Raw genomic sequence first — 19,130 nt, 5'->3', positions numbered from 1 at the left:
TGATATGTTCGAAACTCTAATATGCTGATTTGGTGCTGAAGAAACCTTTCTTATTATCAGTGTTAAATAACGGTTGTGCTGCTTTGTCTTTTTGTGAAAACTGATACTTTTTTTTTCTCGCAGAATTCTTGGATTAAATTAAAAATAACAGCATTTAGTTGAAAAGTAACTTTTGCAAATGTTACAAATTTCTTCTCTACTTCCGATCAATTTAATGCGTCCTTGCTGAAATGAAAGAATTTATAAAAAAAAAAAATCTTACTGACCCCAAAATTTAGGAATTTCGAATTTTTCCCCTTCTGTTTTATGCACCTGTGCGCAGCATTTTTTCTGTTTTTGCTTGTGCATTTTAAAAATTGTGTTATATACACTTGCAAAGTAACCAGAACGCGAGCTCGTTTAGGGGACTGTATTGATCAGAGCTTTAGCAGACGCAGTGTTTAATCTCCTCCAGCTAACCTTGCAGATGTGAGGGCACCGCTGGCACACGTCCAAGCTGTTGCGTCCCTGAGCTCAGGGTCACTGTGCGTGAGGAGGATTTCAAAGAGCACACATTACTTTAATTAAAAGGACAGATTAAAAGTTTGGTGAGCAGATGGTTTTTAAAGACCATCGACTCTACCATGTGACTCCACCGGGCTGGGATTCCGGCAAAGGATATAATTATCGCTTTTTATTATTTTATTTATTTTTTTTCTTTATATGTTTACTATTGAAATGTTGTTGTATGCATTTGTCAATTTTATTTACCTGTGGGTGTGCAGTGATGTCATGGCAAAAGGAGATAAGACGAAATACAGTTCAAATGCCTTTATGCTCGAACTGCATTTTAGTATCTGCCACGGACACTTCACAGCTCAAAACAAGGCTTTTTAGATGCAAGAACTCCTGTTAGAGAGAATTTGAGAAACTGACATGAAACAAACCTCACTGTGGCTCATGCTTGAAGAGGCTTTTTTCTCGAACTGTCCCAGGCGGAGGCAAACACGCCCCTGACATCCTGTGAGTAATGCACCAGATATTATGAATCCAAAATATTTTTCCCTCTCTCCTCTACACTGGAACGCAGGCCGGATCTGTTTGCAGCGAGGCCTTGTCCCTCCGTCCCGTGTGATGAGTCAGCTGAACATATTTGTAAAGACAGCTGTGCTGTCTCTTTTCCTGTCCACACACCAAAGTGCAGGGCGGAGGGGTCTCATCATTTCTGAGACAGCATACATCAAGCACAGACATAGTAATGATTAGCATTTGTATTTAAAGCATAACATAAGCTTCCGTCTCTAAATTCTAATTTAATGAGCCTCGTTCTCATCTTAATGCACCAAGTTGTTACACTTCTTGGCAGCTGTAAATGGTTTTGTTTTGTATTAATGACCAGCTGATTGTACTTCTGTTCTGCTTATTACATGGCTACATACTAATTAAATATGTAAATAGACATGAAAGATTGATTTAAGCTGGTTATCTGAAAAGGAAGACCGCTGAGTGGTGTGAGGGGCATCGGTCTCCTACACTGTGCTATTTTATGTAAGCCAGTCAAAACCAGTTATTCATCTTTATAAATAATTTTATTAATAATAATGTATTTATTATTGTCAGATATTGTTATAATACTTAAGTATTTAAACTAGGGATGCACCGAATCCAGATTTTTGGGGTTCGGCCGAATACCGAATCCACTGTTTAAGATTCGGCCGAATCCGAAACCGAATACCGAATCCTACTCGCATCCCGCGGGACCCAACGCAAATCTCGCGGGAGCGGGCGGTTTGAACTTTGCTGCGGGCTGGAATGGGCGGCTAACCTAGCGACATGATGTCATTGTCAACAAAATCAAAGTATTTGAAGTCTAAAGAAACGCGCGGTAGCCTAAGCATTTTAGATGTCCCCGATAGCCCAGGCTATATTCATCTTCCCTACCAGTGCGTCAGAATACATGCAGGTCAGGGAAAGGAACAAACATGAATCTCTTTAATAATAGCAATACAATACGTTTTTTTTTTCCTGCGGGACGGGAGAAGACACAAAATCAATGCATCTCTATTATCGTGCGAGAATAAATTCTCAGAGTTTTGCGGGTGCGGGCGGGAGTGGACATACATATTGCGGGAGCGGGCGGGAGTGTAACACACACGTTGCGGGAGCGGGCGGTAATGGTCAGAAATTCGGCGGGCGCGGGATGAAGAAAACAGTCCCGCGCAGGGCTCTACTTGCCACCACGTGACAAATTGGCATTGCAAATTGAACATAAAGCTCGACTTGAATCGCCTTCTTTTGGTTGAAAGTATACTGCCAAACAAAACTTTTTTTGCTTACGAGTTCCATTTTCAGATTCTTACAGCCTACTACATTCGAACGGGTCCTATGTAAACACCTTCACGTAATCAACGGCCGTGTGACGTCGTAGCGCAAGTCTAGGGTTCGGTTTCGGTGGAAAATAAATCTAAGGTTCGGCCGAAACCGAACCCCGTCAAAAAGCCCAGGATTCGGCCGAATCCGAATCCGAATCCTGGATTCGGTGCATCCCTAATTTAAACACCAATTTCTTACACTAGTATTGTTTAAACGGTCAAATATCTAGTTTATGTCATCATATGGAATACAACAACGTCATGAATGTGTATATATATATATATAAATTTATGATACAATTATGATTAAGTAGAATGACAATTGATGATATATATATATATATATATATATATATATATATATATATATATATATATATATATATATATATATATATATATATATATATCTATATCATCAACTGTCATTCTACTTAATCATAATTGTCAGATATGGTTGTAGTATTATTTTTAAATACTTAATTTGGACATCAGTCTTTACATTGTATTTTATGTCTAAGGAAAGTAGTCAAATACAGTTTATTTGTCATAGGATTAATAATAACATTGTGATTGTATCTTATCAACTATAATATAATATAATATCTGTAATCATCCCCTTGTTTTCAATAGTTTTGGGTGACTGACATTGACAGTTTTTGATTTTGATTTTGATTCAGCAGAAGGGCTGCATCACCTGCAGAGATGGTTCTATATGCCATCAAATAAATTATTCATGGATATTAACCTTGCATGACATTTCTGCTGCAGAAGGTCTTGTGCGGTTTTAGATTATGCTACATTACGTGCACAGATGCCTGTTTAATTGGTAACATTAGTGAATGCTCTCACTTTGCCCTTTGTTACTACCATTTCTTCTCCAAAATGGGTCAAGATGATTTTACTTTCTGCTCTATTAATATTCTAAGCACAGATGTTGAAATAGCTTTGGTTTTCAGTCATACCTGAGAGTTAATTTTCTCGATTTCAGGTGATTCTGGTTTCTGCCAATAAACTCACACGCTACATTGAACCATGCCAGCTTACAGATGAATTTGGCGGGAGTCTGGTTTATGATCATTTGGACTGGCTCAACAAAAGATTGGTGAGAATAAAATCCCTTATTTAAAATTTTAAATCGCTCTCTTTACTGGCAGACCACAGGGATTTCAGGGTTATTGTAGTTAATATACTGGGTAATGTAGTCATAATGTATTCATGTGATATAGCTGGCAAAGTAAAATGAAGTAACACTGGATATTGGTGTAATTTTAAAATGCCGTTTTGTAGTTTTCTAAAGGCAGTGTCATAAGACTAGTTTATTTCTGGGACTCAAATGGTTTCACGAATTGATCCATAACCCTGATTCACAATATGCTCAGACATATTTTAAATCAATGTTTTAGCAACACTTTTTTTTTTTTTTTTTTTAGTTGTATTGGTTAATATAAATTAACTTTAAGTAAATTAAATATTATAAACATTCTGCTTATATTCATGCACTGAAAATAGTGTGGAAAACATGGCTAATTATTTGCATTCTACTTAATGGTGGCTGTTTAGTTGAAACTGTATAGTTTAACATTTATAGTATTAAATACAATTTTAAATGATTGATCTTATTGTTTTATGCACTTTTAATATTCACTTTTTATTTCTATTTCGTTTTAATTAGTTTAGTGCTTCAACGTGTTTTGTTTCAGTTAGATGTCAAGGCAACATTTCTATTTTTTTATTTTAAAGTTTACCCCCCCCCCCCCCCCCCCCCCCCCCCCCTGCATATACATAAATATTGAGGTGGATATTGACTATCATCAAAAGGCTGAAAAATAATGGCAGTGTTTATCTATATCGCCCTGTCCTAGTGGTTGTTTCAACAGTATGACATTTTTAACTTGAGGTCTTATTTGCCATTTGTTCTCCATCTAGGTCTTTGAAAAATTCACGAAGGAATCCACGTCCCTTCTGGATGAACTTACCGTTATCAATGAAAATGAGAAAGGAAGCCAGGCAGAGAAGGACAGGTACTTTGTCTCATTATCTCCAGGCATGAGCTCCTAATTAAAGTCTTTTCAAGGGCCACTGTTTTCTGTTAACTATTTGCCATTCTCAAAGGTGTAATTAAAATGTTTAGTGCGTTTAAAACGCAATCAAATATCCAGAGAAACTAACATGTTTGTTTCAATAAATGGTCATGATTTTATAGACGAATGCTCAGAACCAACATATTATTACACTCATAGGTCTTCAGAGAGCAACGTCCTGCCTTCATTTGATCCCGAAACGGTCCTACAGACTGGTGAGTGCCGATCTGCGCTGTCTGTTTGTATGCAGGTAGACTGCTTCAAAATTGCAAAACTGCCAACAGAAAAGTTATTTCTGTAATATTTTTGGTTCATCTGTAACACTAGTTGCTAAAGCAGATTTTGGTTTGGGAATTTTAACTGCAATGTTCTATCCAGCATGTGATGTCAATAGTCAAACAGTTTTTCCAGCTGGCCTGTAACTCCATTCAGTTTTATTGGTGGGGTAGAGCTAAGAACTTGGCTTTAGTGTTGTTTAACACACTTAAGCGATTTCACAGCTTTTGTATTTGAAGCTAAAGCTGGTTAGTAAAGTGCGTGGACTCTGCCTCTAAAGAATGGCTCAAATGAACTTTTTCTCCTTGTGAGTGACTCTGCTTTGAATAAATGGTTACAGGCAGGCTTGTGCACCATTTAGAATTGAATTGTGCCTTAAAACTCAAATTGCAGGCTGAATTGTTTTTAAAGTAGAATTAGAATGCAGTTACATGTATAATTGTAGTTAGAAAAACAAAGAGCATTATTTATATAATAATAATGTTTTCATTATTTCATGAGAAATTTTGAATTATTTTAAATTGTCAAAACAATATAAATTAAATATATTTTATGTATTTATTTTTACATGAATATATTGGCATTGGTGTTGCATCAGCACTCTTCTGCCATCCCAATGCACATTTGAAAAGAACGTCTATTAACATTTAAAAAATAAATAAATTATTATTAACAACTGTTAAGGCAAATTTGTGAATGAAATATAATGGACCAAATATTACCTGTGTAATAAAGATAGTTTGGATACTAGTTTGGAACTTTAATGTAAATACAGATCATTGAATTTTTTATTGTTTTGTATGACATTTTTTGGATTGGTGCATTGTCCTCTTTTGTCCTCAACATACTTTAATGCTTGCCTCTTTTGTTTTTGTTTTGGGCTAATTCAGTTCCTCTGTGTTTCTTTTTTGCCTTTTTAAGTCTTTGCCGATTAAATCCCTATTCCTGTCATTACAATTCAAATTCCATTGTAACCTCTTGTAAGGACAATTCAGTTCATGTTATATTCATGTTCATGAGTTAAAAAGCAACACATTCTCAATAAATCCTGAATTTTGCATAACCTTAGTTGGAATAATTCAGAAGTATTGGCACAAATAAAAACACAGCAATGGTACAAAATGAGTTTTTCCTCTGTTCCTTTCTTCTGTATTTGAGTGTGTCACTTTAGGTGAAATACTGGCTTAATGTATTCATACTGCATCAATTCAATCCGTACTCCTTGACAGATGGGAAAATTTGCCATTACATTTGCATTCATCATTTTCTGTTTGACGCTTTGCTTATGAAGCATTTTATTACTGCTTACTGCATTCAGTTTTCAAATGGCTTAAACCTTGATTTCTGTGCTAAATGTTGTTTTTCTCCCCTGATTTCTTCCTCTCTTACAGGACATGAGTTGCTCTCGGAGCTGCAGCAGAGGCGTTTCAATGGCTCTGAGGGTGGAGGAGGTGGCACAGCCTGGTCGCCCATGGACGATGAGCTGCTGGCTCAGCCTCAGGTGATGAAGCTCCTGGACTCTCTGAGGGAGCAGTACACAAAGTATCAGGAAGTTTGCCGTCAGCGCAGCAAACGCTCCCAGCTAGAGGAAATCCAAACCAAGGTCATGCAGGTAAAACGCTGGGGGGGGGGGATTTATAAGAATCGTAAACCAAAAACTTTCAGATAGGCGGGTTATGTTGTAGAACTGTCTTTAGGTTGCCTTTGGTGTTTTTCATCTGTCAGACATTCCTGTTATCTTTGTCTGAGCCAAGAAGCAAAACTGTCTTGTACTTTTTTGTTTTGCCAAATACATTTGAGATCTCTTTGCACAGTCATCTTTTATGAACACCACATGATGTGGTGGAGTGAGAGTTTCAATTTCATCTGTCAACCATTTTGCTTTATTTGTATGTCTAAATATCACTGAGGTTTAAAAGAAGACATTTTGCTCCACAGCGTCAGTTCAGACTGTGGCTGGGTTTTAGTACTTTGGTGAATCAGCAGTCTTGGTCCACAAATAGAGCCGTTTTTGGTGGTTCTTCGCACCATACAATCTTTGAGTCTTTCCACAAAAAAGATTTGTCACATAATTCTTTCACGAACGGTCTTCTTGGAAGGCTTACAATATTCACTCCCACAAAATTATGAATGTTTGTGCATTCATATAAATTGTTAGTTTAATTTAATGAAGAATGTCTACGTTTAAACTCTGCAACCAGTATTTCTTAGTTGGTTAGTGTTACATCTGCAGTTACCAAGTGTTTAGGTTATGTAAGGTGATGGTGAGTTCAGAGGTTGTGTATCGTATGAAAGTCTCTGAGCCGCTTTTGTTGGATGAAATGTCTGTTTCCATGGTGATTAGGATATTGGGAGGTGCACATCTTGTGTGTCGGAAAAGAGTTTTGGCCTACTACTTCCCTTCTGTGAAAAATTGCGCAGGGAAGGGGGGGATCATTTGTAAGCCGCAGTGCCTGAAGCAATTACAGACAGGAAGGCGTGCAAGCTAAGCAGCGGTTCTTAAAGTTCAGTCTCCTCAGCATTAGACAAATTAATGACTTTCTACACAAAGCAGGTTCTTTTGCTGCTGTTCCAGACTTTTCATTTGCTCCCCTAGTTCATTAAACAACAAAAGTGAAATTAATTTGTCTGCCATTTCAGTTGTTATTCCCATTTTTACCTCTCAGCTTGCATATCAAGCAAGTTAATTAAATGGTTAGTTCACCCATAATTGAACATTTTGTCATCTTTTTCACCTTCACGTTGTTCCAAACCTGTATGCTTTTCTTTCTTTGCAACACAAAAGGATGAATTTTGAAGAACAAAACGCCGTACAGTTAATTTGACATTTGAAGACTGAAATACAAGTCATTATTCACTGACAATCTTCCGTTTTGCTGAAGCTTTGAAATCCCATTTGTGCTCTGATACTGATGTTCATTCAAAATCTGACAGCTGAAAGATCGTGAAGCCCTCCAGACATGCAACCCACATTTGTCTTTTTGCTAAACGAGTAAATATCTGATTTAGTAAATCTCTAATTTGGGCTCTCATCGACCTGATCCTGTCATTTAGATAATTAGATTTGCTCTGATTTCCTTCTGATTGGAGTCTGCTCAGTGGCTCGGGGGTCAAATGTGGAAGTGATTCACTAATTAAAGGTTTCTTTGTCTGTGTTTATATTTTGTGTGTGAGCAGGTTGTCAATTGGCTGGAGGGTCCTGGCACAGAGCAGCTCCGCACACAGTGGGGGATTGGAGACTCCATTCGTGCTTCTCAGGCCTTGCAGCAGAAACATGAGGAGATCGAGAGTCAACACAGTGTAAGTACAAACATAATCTCTAGTGTGTGTTTTTTCTTTTCAGAATATAGGCTCTGTGAAATGCAAATGGGGACTTTTTGAAGAAATTTTAACAAAAGTCTGTTCCATACAATGGCAGTTTAGAGTGACCATGTCAATAAAGATCCGAAAATGACATAAAATAGTGTTAAGGTACCCATATGGCTCATGCACTATATTCCAAGTGTTCTCAAGTTTGCTGTATGGAGTCAAATTGATGCCACAAATACTTGCAAAAAAACTGAAGTATTGCAAAAAAAAAATAAGAAGAATGAGAAGAAGAATGAGCTTTATTGGCCAAGTATGTTTACACATACAAGGAATTTGTTGTAGTGACAGAAGCTCCACAGTGCAACAGAAAGACAGTAACAGGACAGGACACAGGTAATGAAACAAAATAACAGGAAATAGCCAATAACCAATGTACAAAGCAGCAAAAAAAATTAAAAAATACACAATATATAATATATAATATAGGCGACTATGTATGTACAGGTGAAGTATGTGCAAATTAGAAATGAGAAAATAAAATAAGTGAGTGTGGTGAATGGATAATGTATTAGTTGTGTGTTCTGCGTTTATTTATTGAGTGTTCATGAGATGTATTGACTGAGGGAAGAAACTGTTCCTGTGTCTGGTCGTTCTGGTGCTCAGAGCTCTGTAGCGTCGACCAGATGGTAACAGTTCAAAGAGGTTGTGTGCTGGATGTGAGGGGTCCAGAGTGATTTTACCAGCCCTTTTGCTCACTCTGGATAAGTACAGTTCTTGGAGAGTGGGGAGGGTTGTACCAATGATTCGCTCAGCAGTCCGGACTACCCTCCGTAGTCTTCTGAGGTCAGATTTGGTAGCTGAGCTGAACCAGACAGTTATTGAGGTGCAGAGGATGGATTCAATGATGGCAGAGTAGAACTGTTTCAGTAAGTCCTGTGGCAGGTTGAACTTCCTCAGCTGGCGAAGAAAGTACAGCCTCTGCTGGGCCTTCCTGACAATGGAGTCAATGTGAATATCCCACTTTAGGTCCTGAGAGATGGTGGTGCCCAAGAATCTGAATGACTCCACTGCAGTCACGGTGCTGTTCATGATGGTAAGTGGGGGGAGAGCAGGGGGGTTTCTCCTGAAGTCCACGATCATCTCCACAGTTTTGAGCGTGTTAAGCTCCAGGTTGTTGAGACTGCACCAGACAGCCAGCTCCTTAACCTCCTGTCTGTAAGCAGACTCGTCACCGTCCTGGATGAGGCCGATCAGTGTGGTGTCGTCTGCAAACTTCAGGAGCTTGACAGAGGGGTCTTTAGATGTGCAGTCGTTGGTGTAGAGGGAGAAGAGCAGTGGGGAGAGTACGCAGCCCTGAGGAGCTCCAGTGCTGATGGTACGAGTTCCGGATGTGAATTTGCCAAGCTTTACTAACTGCTGTCTGTCTGTCAGGAAGCTGTTGATCCACTGGCAGACGGAGGTGGGGACGGAGAGCTGAGTTAGTTTATTTTGAAGGGTTTCCGGGATAATGGTGTTAAAAGCAGAGCTGAAGTCCACAAACAGGATCCTCACATAAGTCCCTGGTCTGTCCAGATGCTGCAGGATGAAGTGCAGTCCCATGTTGACTGCATCATCCACAGACCTGTTTGCTCTGTAGGCAAACTGCAGGGGGTCCAGTAAGGGTCCAGTGATGTCCTTCAGATGAGCCAGAACCAGTCTTTCGAATGATTTCATGGCTACAGACGTTAGTGCCACAGGTCTGTAGTCATTTAGTCCAGTAATTTTGTGTTTCTTTGGGACGGGGATGATGGTGGAGCGTTTGAAGCATGAGGGGACTTCACACAGCTCCAGTGATCTATTGAAGATCTGTGTGAAGATGGGGGCCAGCTGCTCAGCACAGATTTTTAGGCAGGCTGGTGACACACCATCTGGACCAGGTGCTTTCCTTCTTTTGTTTTTCCTGAAGACCTGGCACACATCGTCTTCGCTGATTTGAATTGTAGGTGTGGGGGAGAGAGGGGTTGCTGGAGGTGTGAATGGTTGTGTGGAGGGGTGTTCTGGGCGGGTGTGGGGTGATCGTTCAAAACGACAAAAGAACTCGTTTAAGTCGTCTGCCAGGTGTTGATTCTCCAGAGTGCTGGGGGGTGGTGTTTTGTAGCTGGTGATGTCCTTTAATCCAAGCCACACTGAAGCCGGATCGCTGGAAGAGAATTTGTTCCTGAGCTTGTCAGAATAATTCCTCTTTGCCACTCTGATCTCCTTTTCCAGTGTGTATTTGGCCTGTTTGTACAAGACTTTATCCCCCTTTCTGTGAGCATCTTCTTTGGCCTGACGGAGCTGTCTGAGTTTGGCAGTGAACCATGGTTTGTCATTGTTGTAGAATAGATGAGTCCTGGTAGGAATGCACATGTCCTCACAGAAACTGATATATGATGTTACAGTCTCTGTGAGCTCGTCCAGGTCATTTGCTGCAGCTTCAAAAACAGACCAATCAGTCAGGTCGAAACAGGCTTGTAAATCCCGCTCTGTTTCGTTAGTCCATCTTTTAACAGATCTTAATACAGGCTTCGCAGACTTAAGTTTCTGCCTGTAGGATGGAATAAGATGAACCAAACAGTGATCAGAGAGTCCTAAAGCTGCTCGTGGAACCGAGTGATATGCGTCCTTTATTGTTGTGTAACAGTGATCCAATATATTACTGTCTCTGGTGGGACATGTAACATGCTGTCTGTATTTTGGCAGTTCACGGGAGAGATTTGCTTTATTAAAGTCCCCGAGAATGATTAAAACAGAGTCCGGGTGTTGTTGTTCACTCTCTGTGATCAGATCAGCGAGTTTCTGTAGAGCTGTGCTCACGTGCGCTTGCGGTGGAATGTAAACACTCACGAGAATGAACGAGCAGAACTCCCGCGGCGAATAGAACGGCTTGCAGTTAATGAAGAGCGTTTCTAGATCTGAGCAGCACATCTTCTTTAAAACAGTTACATCTGTACACCACCTCTCATTGATGTAAAAGCATGTCCCGCCGCCGCGCGATTTCCCCGTTGATTCTGTGTCCCGATCTGCTCTTATCAGCTGGTAATTAGGCAGATGGATCGCGCTGTCCGGTATGTCGCCATTCAACCAGGTTTCCGTGAAACATAGAGCAGCAGAGTTAGAAAAGTCCTTGTTTGTCCGGGAGAGCAGAAGGAGTTCGTCCGTTTTGTTGGGTAGAGAGCGGAGATTCGCCAGATGGATGCTAGGCAACGCCGTTCTAAATCCGCGCTGACGAAGTTTCACGAGCGCGCCGGCTCTCTTTCCCCGTCTGCGCCTCCTGAAGCGTTTGACCAGAGCTACAGCTCCGCCAACTACAATGTCCAGCAAAACGTCCGAAAAATCAAAAACCGGTAGAAGATTTTGTGGTGTGTTCTGCCGAATGTTCAGTAGATCATCCCTGGTAAAGCTGATCTTATTTGAAAAACAAAAAACAGGAAAAACAAACAAAAACAATACAAACACCGAGGAGCAACGCACAATAGCTGCCATCAGCGGCGCCATTTTGTTTTGGCGCAATTGAACGCCATAAAAGTATTGAGAAAAAATAAATATGCTTTTTGAGAACAAAAATTAAGCATTGCAAAATATAAATGAAACGGAGCAAAAGCAGTGATTTTGCAACATATTTTCCATGGCCAAAGCTGCTAATTTATTTGCAACACTGCTTTTATTTTCTGTTTCTGTCAAGTGTGAACTTGCAAAAAACTTTTTTTTTTCTAAATGCTTTCATTTTCGTTTGCAATACTTCAATTCTTTTGCAAGTATATGTGGCATTAATTTGACTCCATATCACTGGATTTTATCAATATAAAAGCAAACTTATTTAAAAAAAAAAAAAAAAACGAACGCTTGAACATATATCAGTGTGATTTTAAAAAAATCTACCTAAAATGTTAGAAACCATCTTTAAGAAAAGTTTATTTGAAGTGTAATTTTTTTTTTACATTTTTTAGTTTGGCCTATGTCCCATTCATTTACATGGAGAGGTAGGGGTTTATGACCTATACTGCAGGCAGACACCAGATGGCGACTGAAATGGTTTGGCTTCACTTTTCAGGGCGTGTGTGGCACAATTGAACTAAACAGCCATGTGCACTGGTACATGTAGTCTTTTAACTGGTGAATTGTAAATAGTGTACATTCAATACTGGCGGTGACTGTGGTATTTGGCCTAAAAAGTTTGTGAACCACTGTTGCAGACCATAGAACACAGTCAGAGCTGCTGAAAGAAAAATGATCTATGATCTGTCAAATTAACTGAAGTCAGTCAGATAACACTAAAATGCCACATGCTGCAGTTTAAGTCTTTCCAGTAGGTGGCCTTATTGATGTATTTTACTTGAGGCTGCTCTTCTGGAATATTTGTGCTTCTGATAATGCACACTTTGAGGAAATAAAAATATATTTTGTTTTAGGTTCATTTTGAATCTTTGATTCAGGCTATCTGGGTGGTTTAAGTACATAAAGTCATCAATCAAAGCTTTATGTTTACAGTCTTGGTAAATTAATTTGAATTGCTTTAAAGATGCGGTTTTCACCCACAGATTTGCGCAGTTTTCCTGAAGGTCAGCCGTTTGGCCGTCTGTCTCGGGAGTGGTTTGTGGTGGGCTCTTGGCTTGTCTGTAGTAGTTACTGCCTCTGTATTTCTTCAGTGTGGTTTGTGGCTCTCTGAGATCACAAACAGCCTCTTTGATTTACAGGGATCTCTGTGACGTAGAGTTGTTGCTTTTGATGGTTTTTTTACAGTTGTTTAGTTGTTGTTTTGGAGTATGTGTGTGACTCGGTAGCTTTATTTGTTGAACAGGTGCCCTTTTTGTCACGTTGAGTCAGGAACTGAGCCAATTATAGACATGGTTCAAACCATAGGTTATGTAAAAGTGATTTAGTGTTAGTCAGTGTGCAAAGTGTTGCCATAGTGGGGAGCTTTCTTGGAAGATAGTGCAGCAGTGGTGTTATTTCAACATTCTGTAAATAGGGATTTTGGACACTTAAGTCATTCATCTTGAACTAATAATTTTTAAAAGAGCATGTGATACAGCAGCTGCTCAGTACTATATATTAATGCATTATATTTGTTCCTTATTCCTTACTGACCCCAACCTTTGATTGGTAGCAAGCAATAATAGTCCTTGCTTAAGCATTCACCACTAGTTAATATTATAGTGATAAGCTTTTATTACGTTTTAGCTTAGTTTTTCTATGAAGATGTATGGGGAAATTAATGTAGTGCTAATTACAAAGACACATTTGATTAGTTTATTTGATGCAGTTAATTTAATGGCCTTGTCATCAGTACATAAATTGCAAATGTTCTATGGTGTTTGTGAATCTTTTGTGTAAATTGCATTGTTTCATGGGAGCTGTTGTATCCACTTGCCCTGCGGCGTTGGTGTACTGTGTTTATGGACCTGAGGTCTTTGAGTGCTGGTGGTTTATTTAACTGTTTATTAACAGTTCACGTCATGCTGTTTGCTGCAGGAGTGGTTTGCTGTTTATGTGGAGCTGAACCAGCAGATCGCAGCACTGCTGAGCGCAGGCGATGAAGAGGACCTGATGGAGCTCAAGGGTCTGCAGCAGCAGCTCAGTGATGTCTGCTACCGGCAGGCCAGCCAATTAGAGTTCAGACAGAACGTCCTGCATTCTGCCCAGGAGTTCCACATGGTCGCACAAGACGTAAGATTCAATACGATCAGATGATATCACTAGATCTTCATGGAATCTACACTCACAGAATTGCAATTTAAAGCTCTGCAGATTTCCATAGAACTCAAACATATTGTGCATGTAGATACATGTAAATATTTTGGCTGACTACTTTGATGCTTCCGCTATCAGTGTAATACTATCAGTTCTGTTTAAAGTCAACAAAGTCAAATTTGATTATTTTTACTTTTCAAACATACAGTGCTGGTCTTTTTGTGCACAGTTCATCAGGGCCTGTTATTCTGAATGAAATCTGATTAAAATGCAATAACATGCTCAGCCTTTGAATTTTTTTTTTCATTTAGTGATATGAATCCCTCTTAGATTTGCATCCCGTGCCCTCTATTCATCTGGCTCAATTGTGGTATTTAACGCCCGCTTTTTGCAATCCTATTCAAATTCTAGTAGGATAAAAATCAAGACTCGCCCTACTTTCTAGTTCGCTTTTGTTGAATATCCTGTTCCCCTTGGGAGTTTGTCAAAATAAAATGCCATTCACAGGCCATTTGCACACATTTAAAGCAACAGATGTCCTCACCAAAAATCACTGTACATATTCATTGTGAGCCTACATATTAATTAAAATGCATTACACATTATTTTATTGTTTATTGGGTGTTTCAACATTGTGAATATACATATATAGAAAGCTGCTTTCGGGTGCCACTGTCATATGTGTTTGTTGCAGTTGTCCCAGCAGTTAGACGGGCTGTTAGGCATGCTGTGTGCAGACGTCGCCCCTGCAGATGGAGCTGCAATCCAGCAAACTCTAAAACATCTGGAGGAGAAACTCAAGAGCGTGGGTAGGAAGCTCTGTTGTCCTACTCATACATCTGATCCTGGTTCATGTAATTAAAGTTTGATAAACTAGAACTTTTGGTGCTTATGCATCATATAACCAGATGTCTGATTTTCAAGAACCACCCAAGACATGCAAATAAAACGGTGTTAAATCATGAAACATGAAAAAATGTATATGAAAAATTGTCAAAACGTTTTTTATTTTTTTGTGAACTCATTTGCATTTAGCATACACTTGTATTTAAAGCAGCTAATTACAAAAATAATTCTTAAACTGACATAAAACATTCATTAAAACGAAGTGAAATATGCTATTCTACTTGCTAATTAGTGCTTTAAACAAGATATACATTCTCAGTTGTTTTATCAGATATATGCCAAATATACGCAACTTTTTTTCAGGGTGACAGGCATCAGAATCTTAAAAAGTGAGAGAAAATCCACATTGAGAAGTTTCCTCTCTTTCTGTGTATTGAGTCTCTCACTGTTTTCCAGAGGGTGCCTTGCAAAGCTTGAGAGAAAAAGGCCAAGTACTGCTTGACCAGATGTCTACACAGACGTCCTTTTCCTATGCCAAGGATGTAAACATTGAGAACAAGGAGAATATCGACCACATTCACAACGTCATGGAGGACATGCAGCTCCGCAAACAGAGGTTCCTCTTCTCTTTTCATGATTTGTAATCATGGACATGGCACTTCTGGTGTACCAAGAGAAAGCGATGATGGCCTGATGTGTTCGCTTGTGTTTTATAGGTGTGAGGACATGGTTGATGTCAGGAGACTCAAGATGCTGCAGATGGTACAGCTCTTCAAGTGTGAGGAAGATGCTTCTCAGGTCAGAGCTTGAAATTCAAATGGAGAGACTTTTAGAAGTGGGTCTGTAGTTTCTGAGGAGCTGCAAGGGCGTTTAAATTTTTTTGTTCACAGGCAGTGGAGTGGTTAGGAGAGTTGCTCGACGCTTTATTGAAGACCCACATTCGACTGGGAGATGATTCACAAGAAACCAAAGTGCTGCTGGAGAAACACAAGAAGTTTGTGGATGTTGCACAGGTATTTTGAGTTTCCTCTGCTGGCACACCCACCAGCAAATTGAATTATATTGAATGAACAGCTAAAGACAATGTAAAATCCCAATAAAAAAAAAAAAAAAAAAAAATCTATTTTGAGTTGTTGTTTATTTTTTTACTTTAAGGTTTTATTAATTAATTTAAAATTGTATTAAAGTAGTAATGATCTAATTGAATCCTCATACATTTTCATGGATTTTTTTTTTAATGTGTATTGTTACAGGAGGTAAAGGTAAAAAAAAAAGTTATTTACTTTAAATGTTTCATTCTTATTAATAATCCTATTTTTCCTCTTTGTATGTACGGGCTTTTTTTTGTTTGTTTCTTAGGGTATTGTGTTACGTGTTAGAGTATCCAGTTTTGTTATCAGTTCACAGTAACCATTTCCTTTTCTGCTTTCAGAGCACCTACGATTATGGCCGCCAGCTGCTGCAGGCCACAGTGGTGCTGTGCCAGTCTCTGCGTTGTACCACCCGCTCCTCAGGGGACACGCTGCCCAGACTCAACCGTGTGTGGAAACAGTTCACAGTCACGTCTGACGAGAGGCAACACAGGCTGGAGATGGCCAGTGCTTTCCACACAGCTGCGGAAAAGGTTGGTACAGTTCTGCAAAACAAATGTCATACCAAATCTAAAGTAGTTTAAGGAAAAATGTCACCATTTACTCACCCTCAAGTCATTCCAACCTGTGTGAATTTCTCTCTTCTATGGACCACCATGGGAGAATTTTTCGGAAATGTATTATTTAATAATAATAATAGAGTTTTAGAGAAAACTAGTGCGTTTCAGTGATGCGGTCACATGTACTGTCTACAAACTTCCCAGCTGTAATATCAGACGGTAACTGGCTTTCTCCCTGCCTTTAGATTCTGAGAGAAAGCCCTGAGTTAGCCGAGCTGATGGTGGATGTGGAGGCATATGAAGAGGTGGAGACTGTGGGGAAAGGTCTGCAGGACAGGCTCACTGTGCCAGTCATTTTCCCTGATGGGTAAGAACCGAAAGGCCAAAGTACAGCGCACTTATAAAACTCTGCTACTCTCCATTTTCTTTTAACTATTGTTAGTCTAAGTACTCATATTCTAGCATGTTCATCTTTTTTATTTTTGGTGTTTATTAGCTTTATTTTGAAAAGGACAGTCAGTAGACAGGAAACGAGAGAGGGGGCAGGATTGGGCAAGGTGAGCGAGCCGGGACTCGAACTTGGGACGCCTGCATCAGCATAATATGTGGATGCACTGCTCGAGAGGCTATCGCCGCTGACATGTTCATCTTGAATTCTATATGGATCAGCATGCACATGATTTATTTATTTGTTGAAAAATCTTAACCATTATTATTATTATTATTATTATTATTACAATTAATAACAATAATAATTATAACAAAAGTTTTTACAGCATACAGCATTGAAGGAGTTTTTTCAATCCATAGGTGCTAGCAGAGAATGCATAAATTTATAGAATGTATAGTTTGAATCCCAAGTCACTTTGAATAGTGTCTGCCAATACATAAAATGTTGGCTGCTTTTCCTTCACTCATTTATTTATTTATGCTTAATTTTTTTTTTACTTTTTATATTTTTCTGCTTATTTACCAATTTATTTGTTTATCCAACTACAGAATCCTGGGAGTAGTAGGAGTAGGAGTCATTTATGATGCATTCATTCTTTTTTTTTTTTTTTTTTTAATTGGATTCTTTTCTGATGCGTGTTGGCTGTTTTTCTTTTACTATCTGTTCTAATTCATTAATTATAAAATACCAAATTTCCTTGTGTAAAGAAATTCATATGTAGGGAAATTTAACCTTTTAATATTTACTTTCTTAATTAGATTGCTTTATCATCTTGGGCTGTTATTCAACAATCACTAAGATAGAAATGTTTTGTTTTTGTCATCATATGCCTCCATCCCCATTCGCCCCGTTTGCAGGAGCGAGCAGTTCTTCGGCAGCCCGGGCGACATGGCCTCCTCGGCCGAAAGCATTCGTGAACGGATGAAACTGGTGGAGGAAAAGAGATTCCTACAGGAAGAAGCGGAGCACCGGCTGGATGAGGAGTCTCTGGAGGCGGGGCCCAGGGAGAGTTGAGAAGCCGATACCCCTCATGCCTTCTTGAAGGAAGCGTTGGAGGTGGCAGCACAGCGCCTGATCCACACGTGCATCTCGCTGCTCTGCTGGCAAATGTGACCCTGATCACCCGCCGTCTCTGTTGTACTCCACCTCACCAAGCCATCTTAACTTACAGAGCGCAGTTAAAGCGTTGCATTGCCTGCGTGGACCGCTGAATACTAAATCGACCACATTACTTTGAACTCTCGCCTCCCTACAAAGCTTTACCTTACCTGTCGACTCTTTCTCCTCCCAGTGAGGCGCCTTGAGCTTGTAATGGTGCTACTAAACCTATAGAATGTACATAAAGCAGCATCTTTACCCCATTTGTATCTGGTGTTCTAGATTTGTAGGGCTTTCCTGACCGTAAGCATTGTATTTTCTATTTCTTTCCTTCGGTTGCTTTCTGTTGAGAATTACCAAAACGTCTCTCTTGTGCCAGTATAAATATCCATCCGCAAGGCCTTTGCTGAAAATGTTGTTTAATGTAAAACCGGTATCGAAACGGGACATGACAGCACATCAGAAACTGAAGCTGTTGAAGTTCAACCATGAAGGTACAAACAAAGCAAAGCTTTAAGGTCCAGTGTCGAATTGTTGTTTAGAGCTTTGTTTTGACAGTAAAATGTGAAACGGAGCTATGTTTCATCTCATAAATTGTCAGTCTAATGCCTACGCTGCTTGCATATGGATGCATGTCATAAAATATTAATTTCATATTTATTTTCCTTTTTTGTACCTTGCATACCATTTAAATTGTATAATGCTTATGCCATTTTTAAAGGCTATAGTGTATTTTATGAAAATATAAGTTGTATAAAATAAATGAAGCAAAAAATTGCGCCATAAGACAGGAGAGGGAAGACTGTCTCTTTTACAACGTCATAAAGCTGGCAGGTTGTTACAGTTTACAGGACTTTGTTACTGTATGTGTGCTTTGCATAAATCTGCCTCATGTTGTCCATTGCTGTACAGGAATATTCTAGCACCTTCAATAAACATGGGCAATATTGCATTTTTTATTTTTGTCAGTGCAGTGTCAAAACAAATGCATTTCTGGCATTGTTGTGCAATTTACTACACTAGTGTTCCAAAGGTTTGGGTCAGTAAGAGTTTAAAATGTTTTAAAAGAAGTCTCATGCTCGGCAAGGCAGTTTATTTGAACAAAGATACAGTAGAAACAGTGAAATGTTAAAATTCAGATCCTATAGAAGGCATTCCTATTATGCAAGAATGTCAAGAAACATTTCTTTATATTTTCTTTGTGGAAACCGTGATTCTTTTTGGGAGGGCTGTTGGCGGGTTTGTGCAGTAAAAATATTTCTGAAAAATCTTCATGCATATTGCATGAACTCTGACTTTTTATATAAATGGTTTCTTATAACTTCCCAAGATTCCAGGCTGTCAAGAAGGTC

General features: G+C 39.2%; 1 protein-coding gene across 1 annotated transcript in view; it reads left to right on the top strand.

Moving 5' to 3' along the window:
- LOC306876429 (SEC14 domain and spectrin repeat-containing protein 1-like) overlaps positions 1–18,756 on the top strand; it is a 34,275-nt gene extending 15,519 nt beyond the window's left edge. The window contains exons 7-19 of the mRNA XM_079427575.1: positions 3,343–3,456; positions 4,281–4,375; positions 4,595–4,650; positions 6,103–6,323; positions 7,889–8,011; positions 13,514–13,708; positions 14,427–14,541; positions 15,035–15,194; positions 15,295–15,376; positions 15,469–15,591; positions 16,011–16,202; positions 16,475–16,596; positions 17,538–18,756. Of these exons, the coding sequence (XP_079283701.1) occupies positions 3,343–3,456; positions 4,281–4,375; positions 4,595–4,650; positions 6,103–6,323; positions 7,889–8,011; positions 13,514–13,708; positions 14,427–14,541; positions 15,035–15,194; positions 15,295–15,376; positions 15,469–15,591; positions 16,011–16,202; positions 16,475–16,596; positions 17,538–17,694 (1,755 nt within the window). The 3' untranslated portion in view covers positions 17,695–18,756. The remainder of the gene's footprint in view (positions 1–3,342; positions 3,457–4,280; positions 4,376–4,594; positions 4,651–6,102; positions 6,324–7,888; positions 8,012–13,513; positions 13,709–14,426; positions 14,542–15,034; positions 15,195–15,294; positions 15,377–15,468; positions 15,592–16,010; positions 16,203–16,474; positions 16,597–17,537) is intronic.
- Positions 18,757–19,130: the final 374 nt, after the last annotated feature.

This window comes from Barbus barbus (genome assembly GCF_936440315.1).
Source record: "Barbus barbus genome assembly, chromosome: 10".
NCBI classification, from domain to species: domain Eukaryota; kingdom Metazoa; phylum Chordata; class Actinopteri; order Cypriniformes; family Cyprinidae; genus Barbus; species Barbus barbus.
The sequence above is the reverse complement of the archived record's forward strand: the minus strand, read 5'-3'. Positions and strand labels throughout refer to the sequence as shown.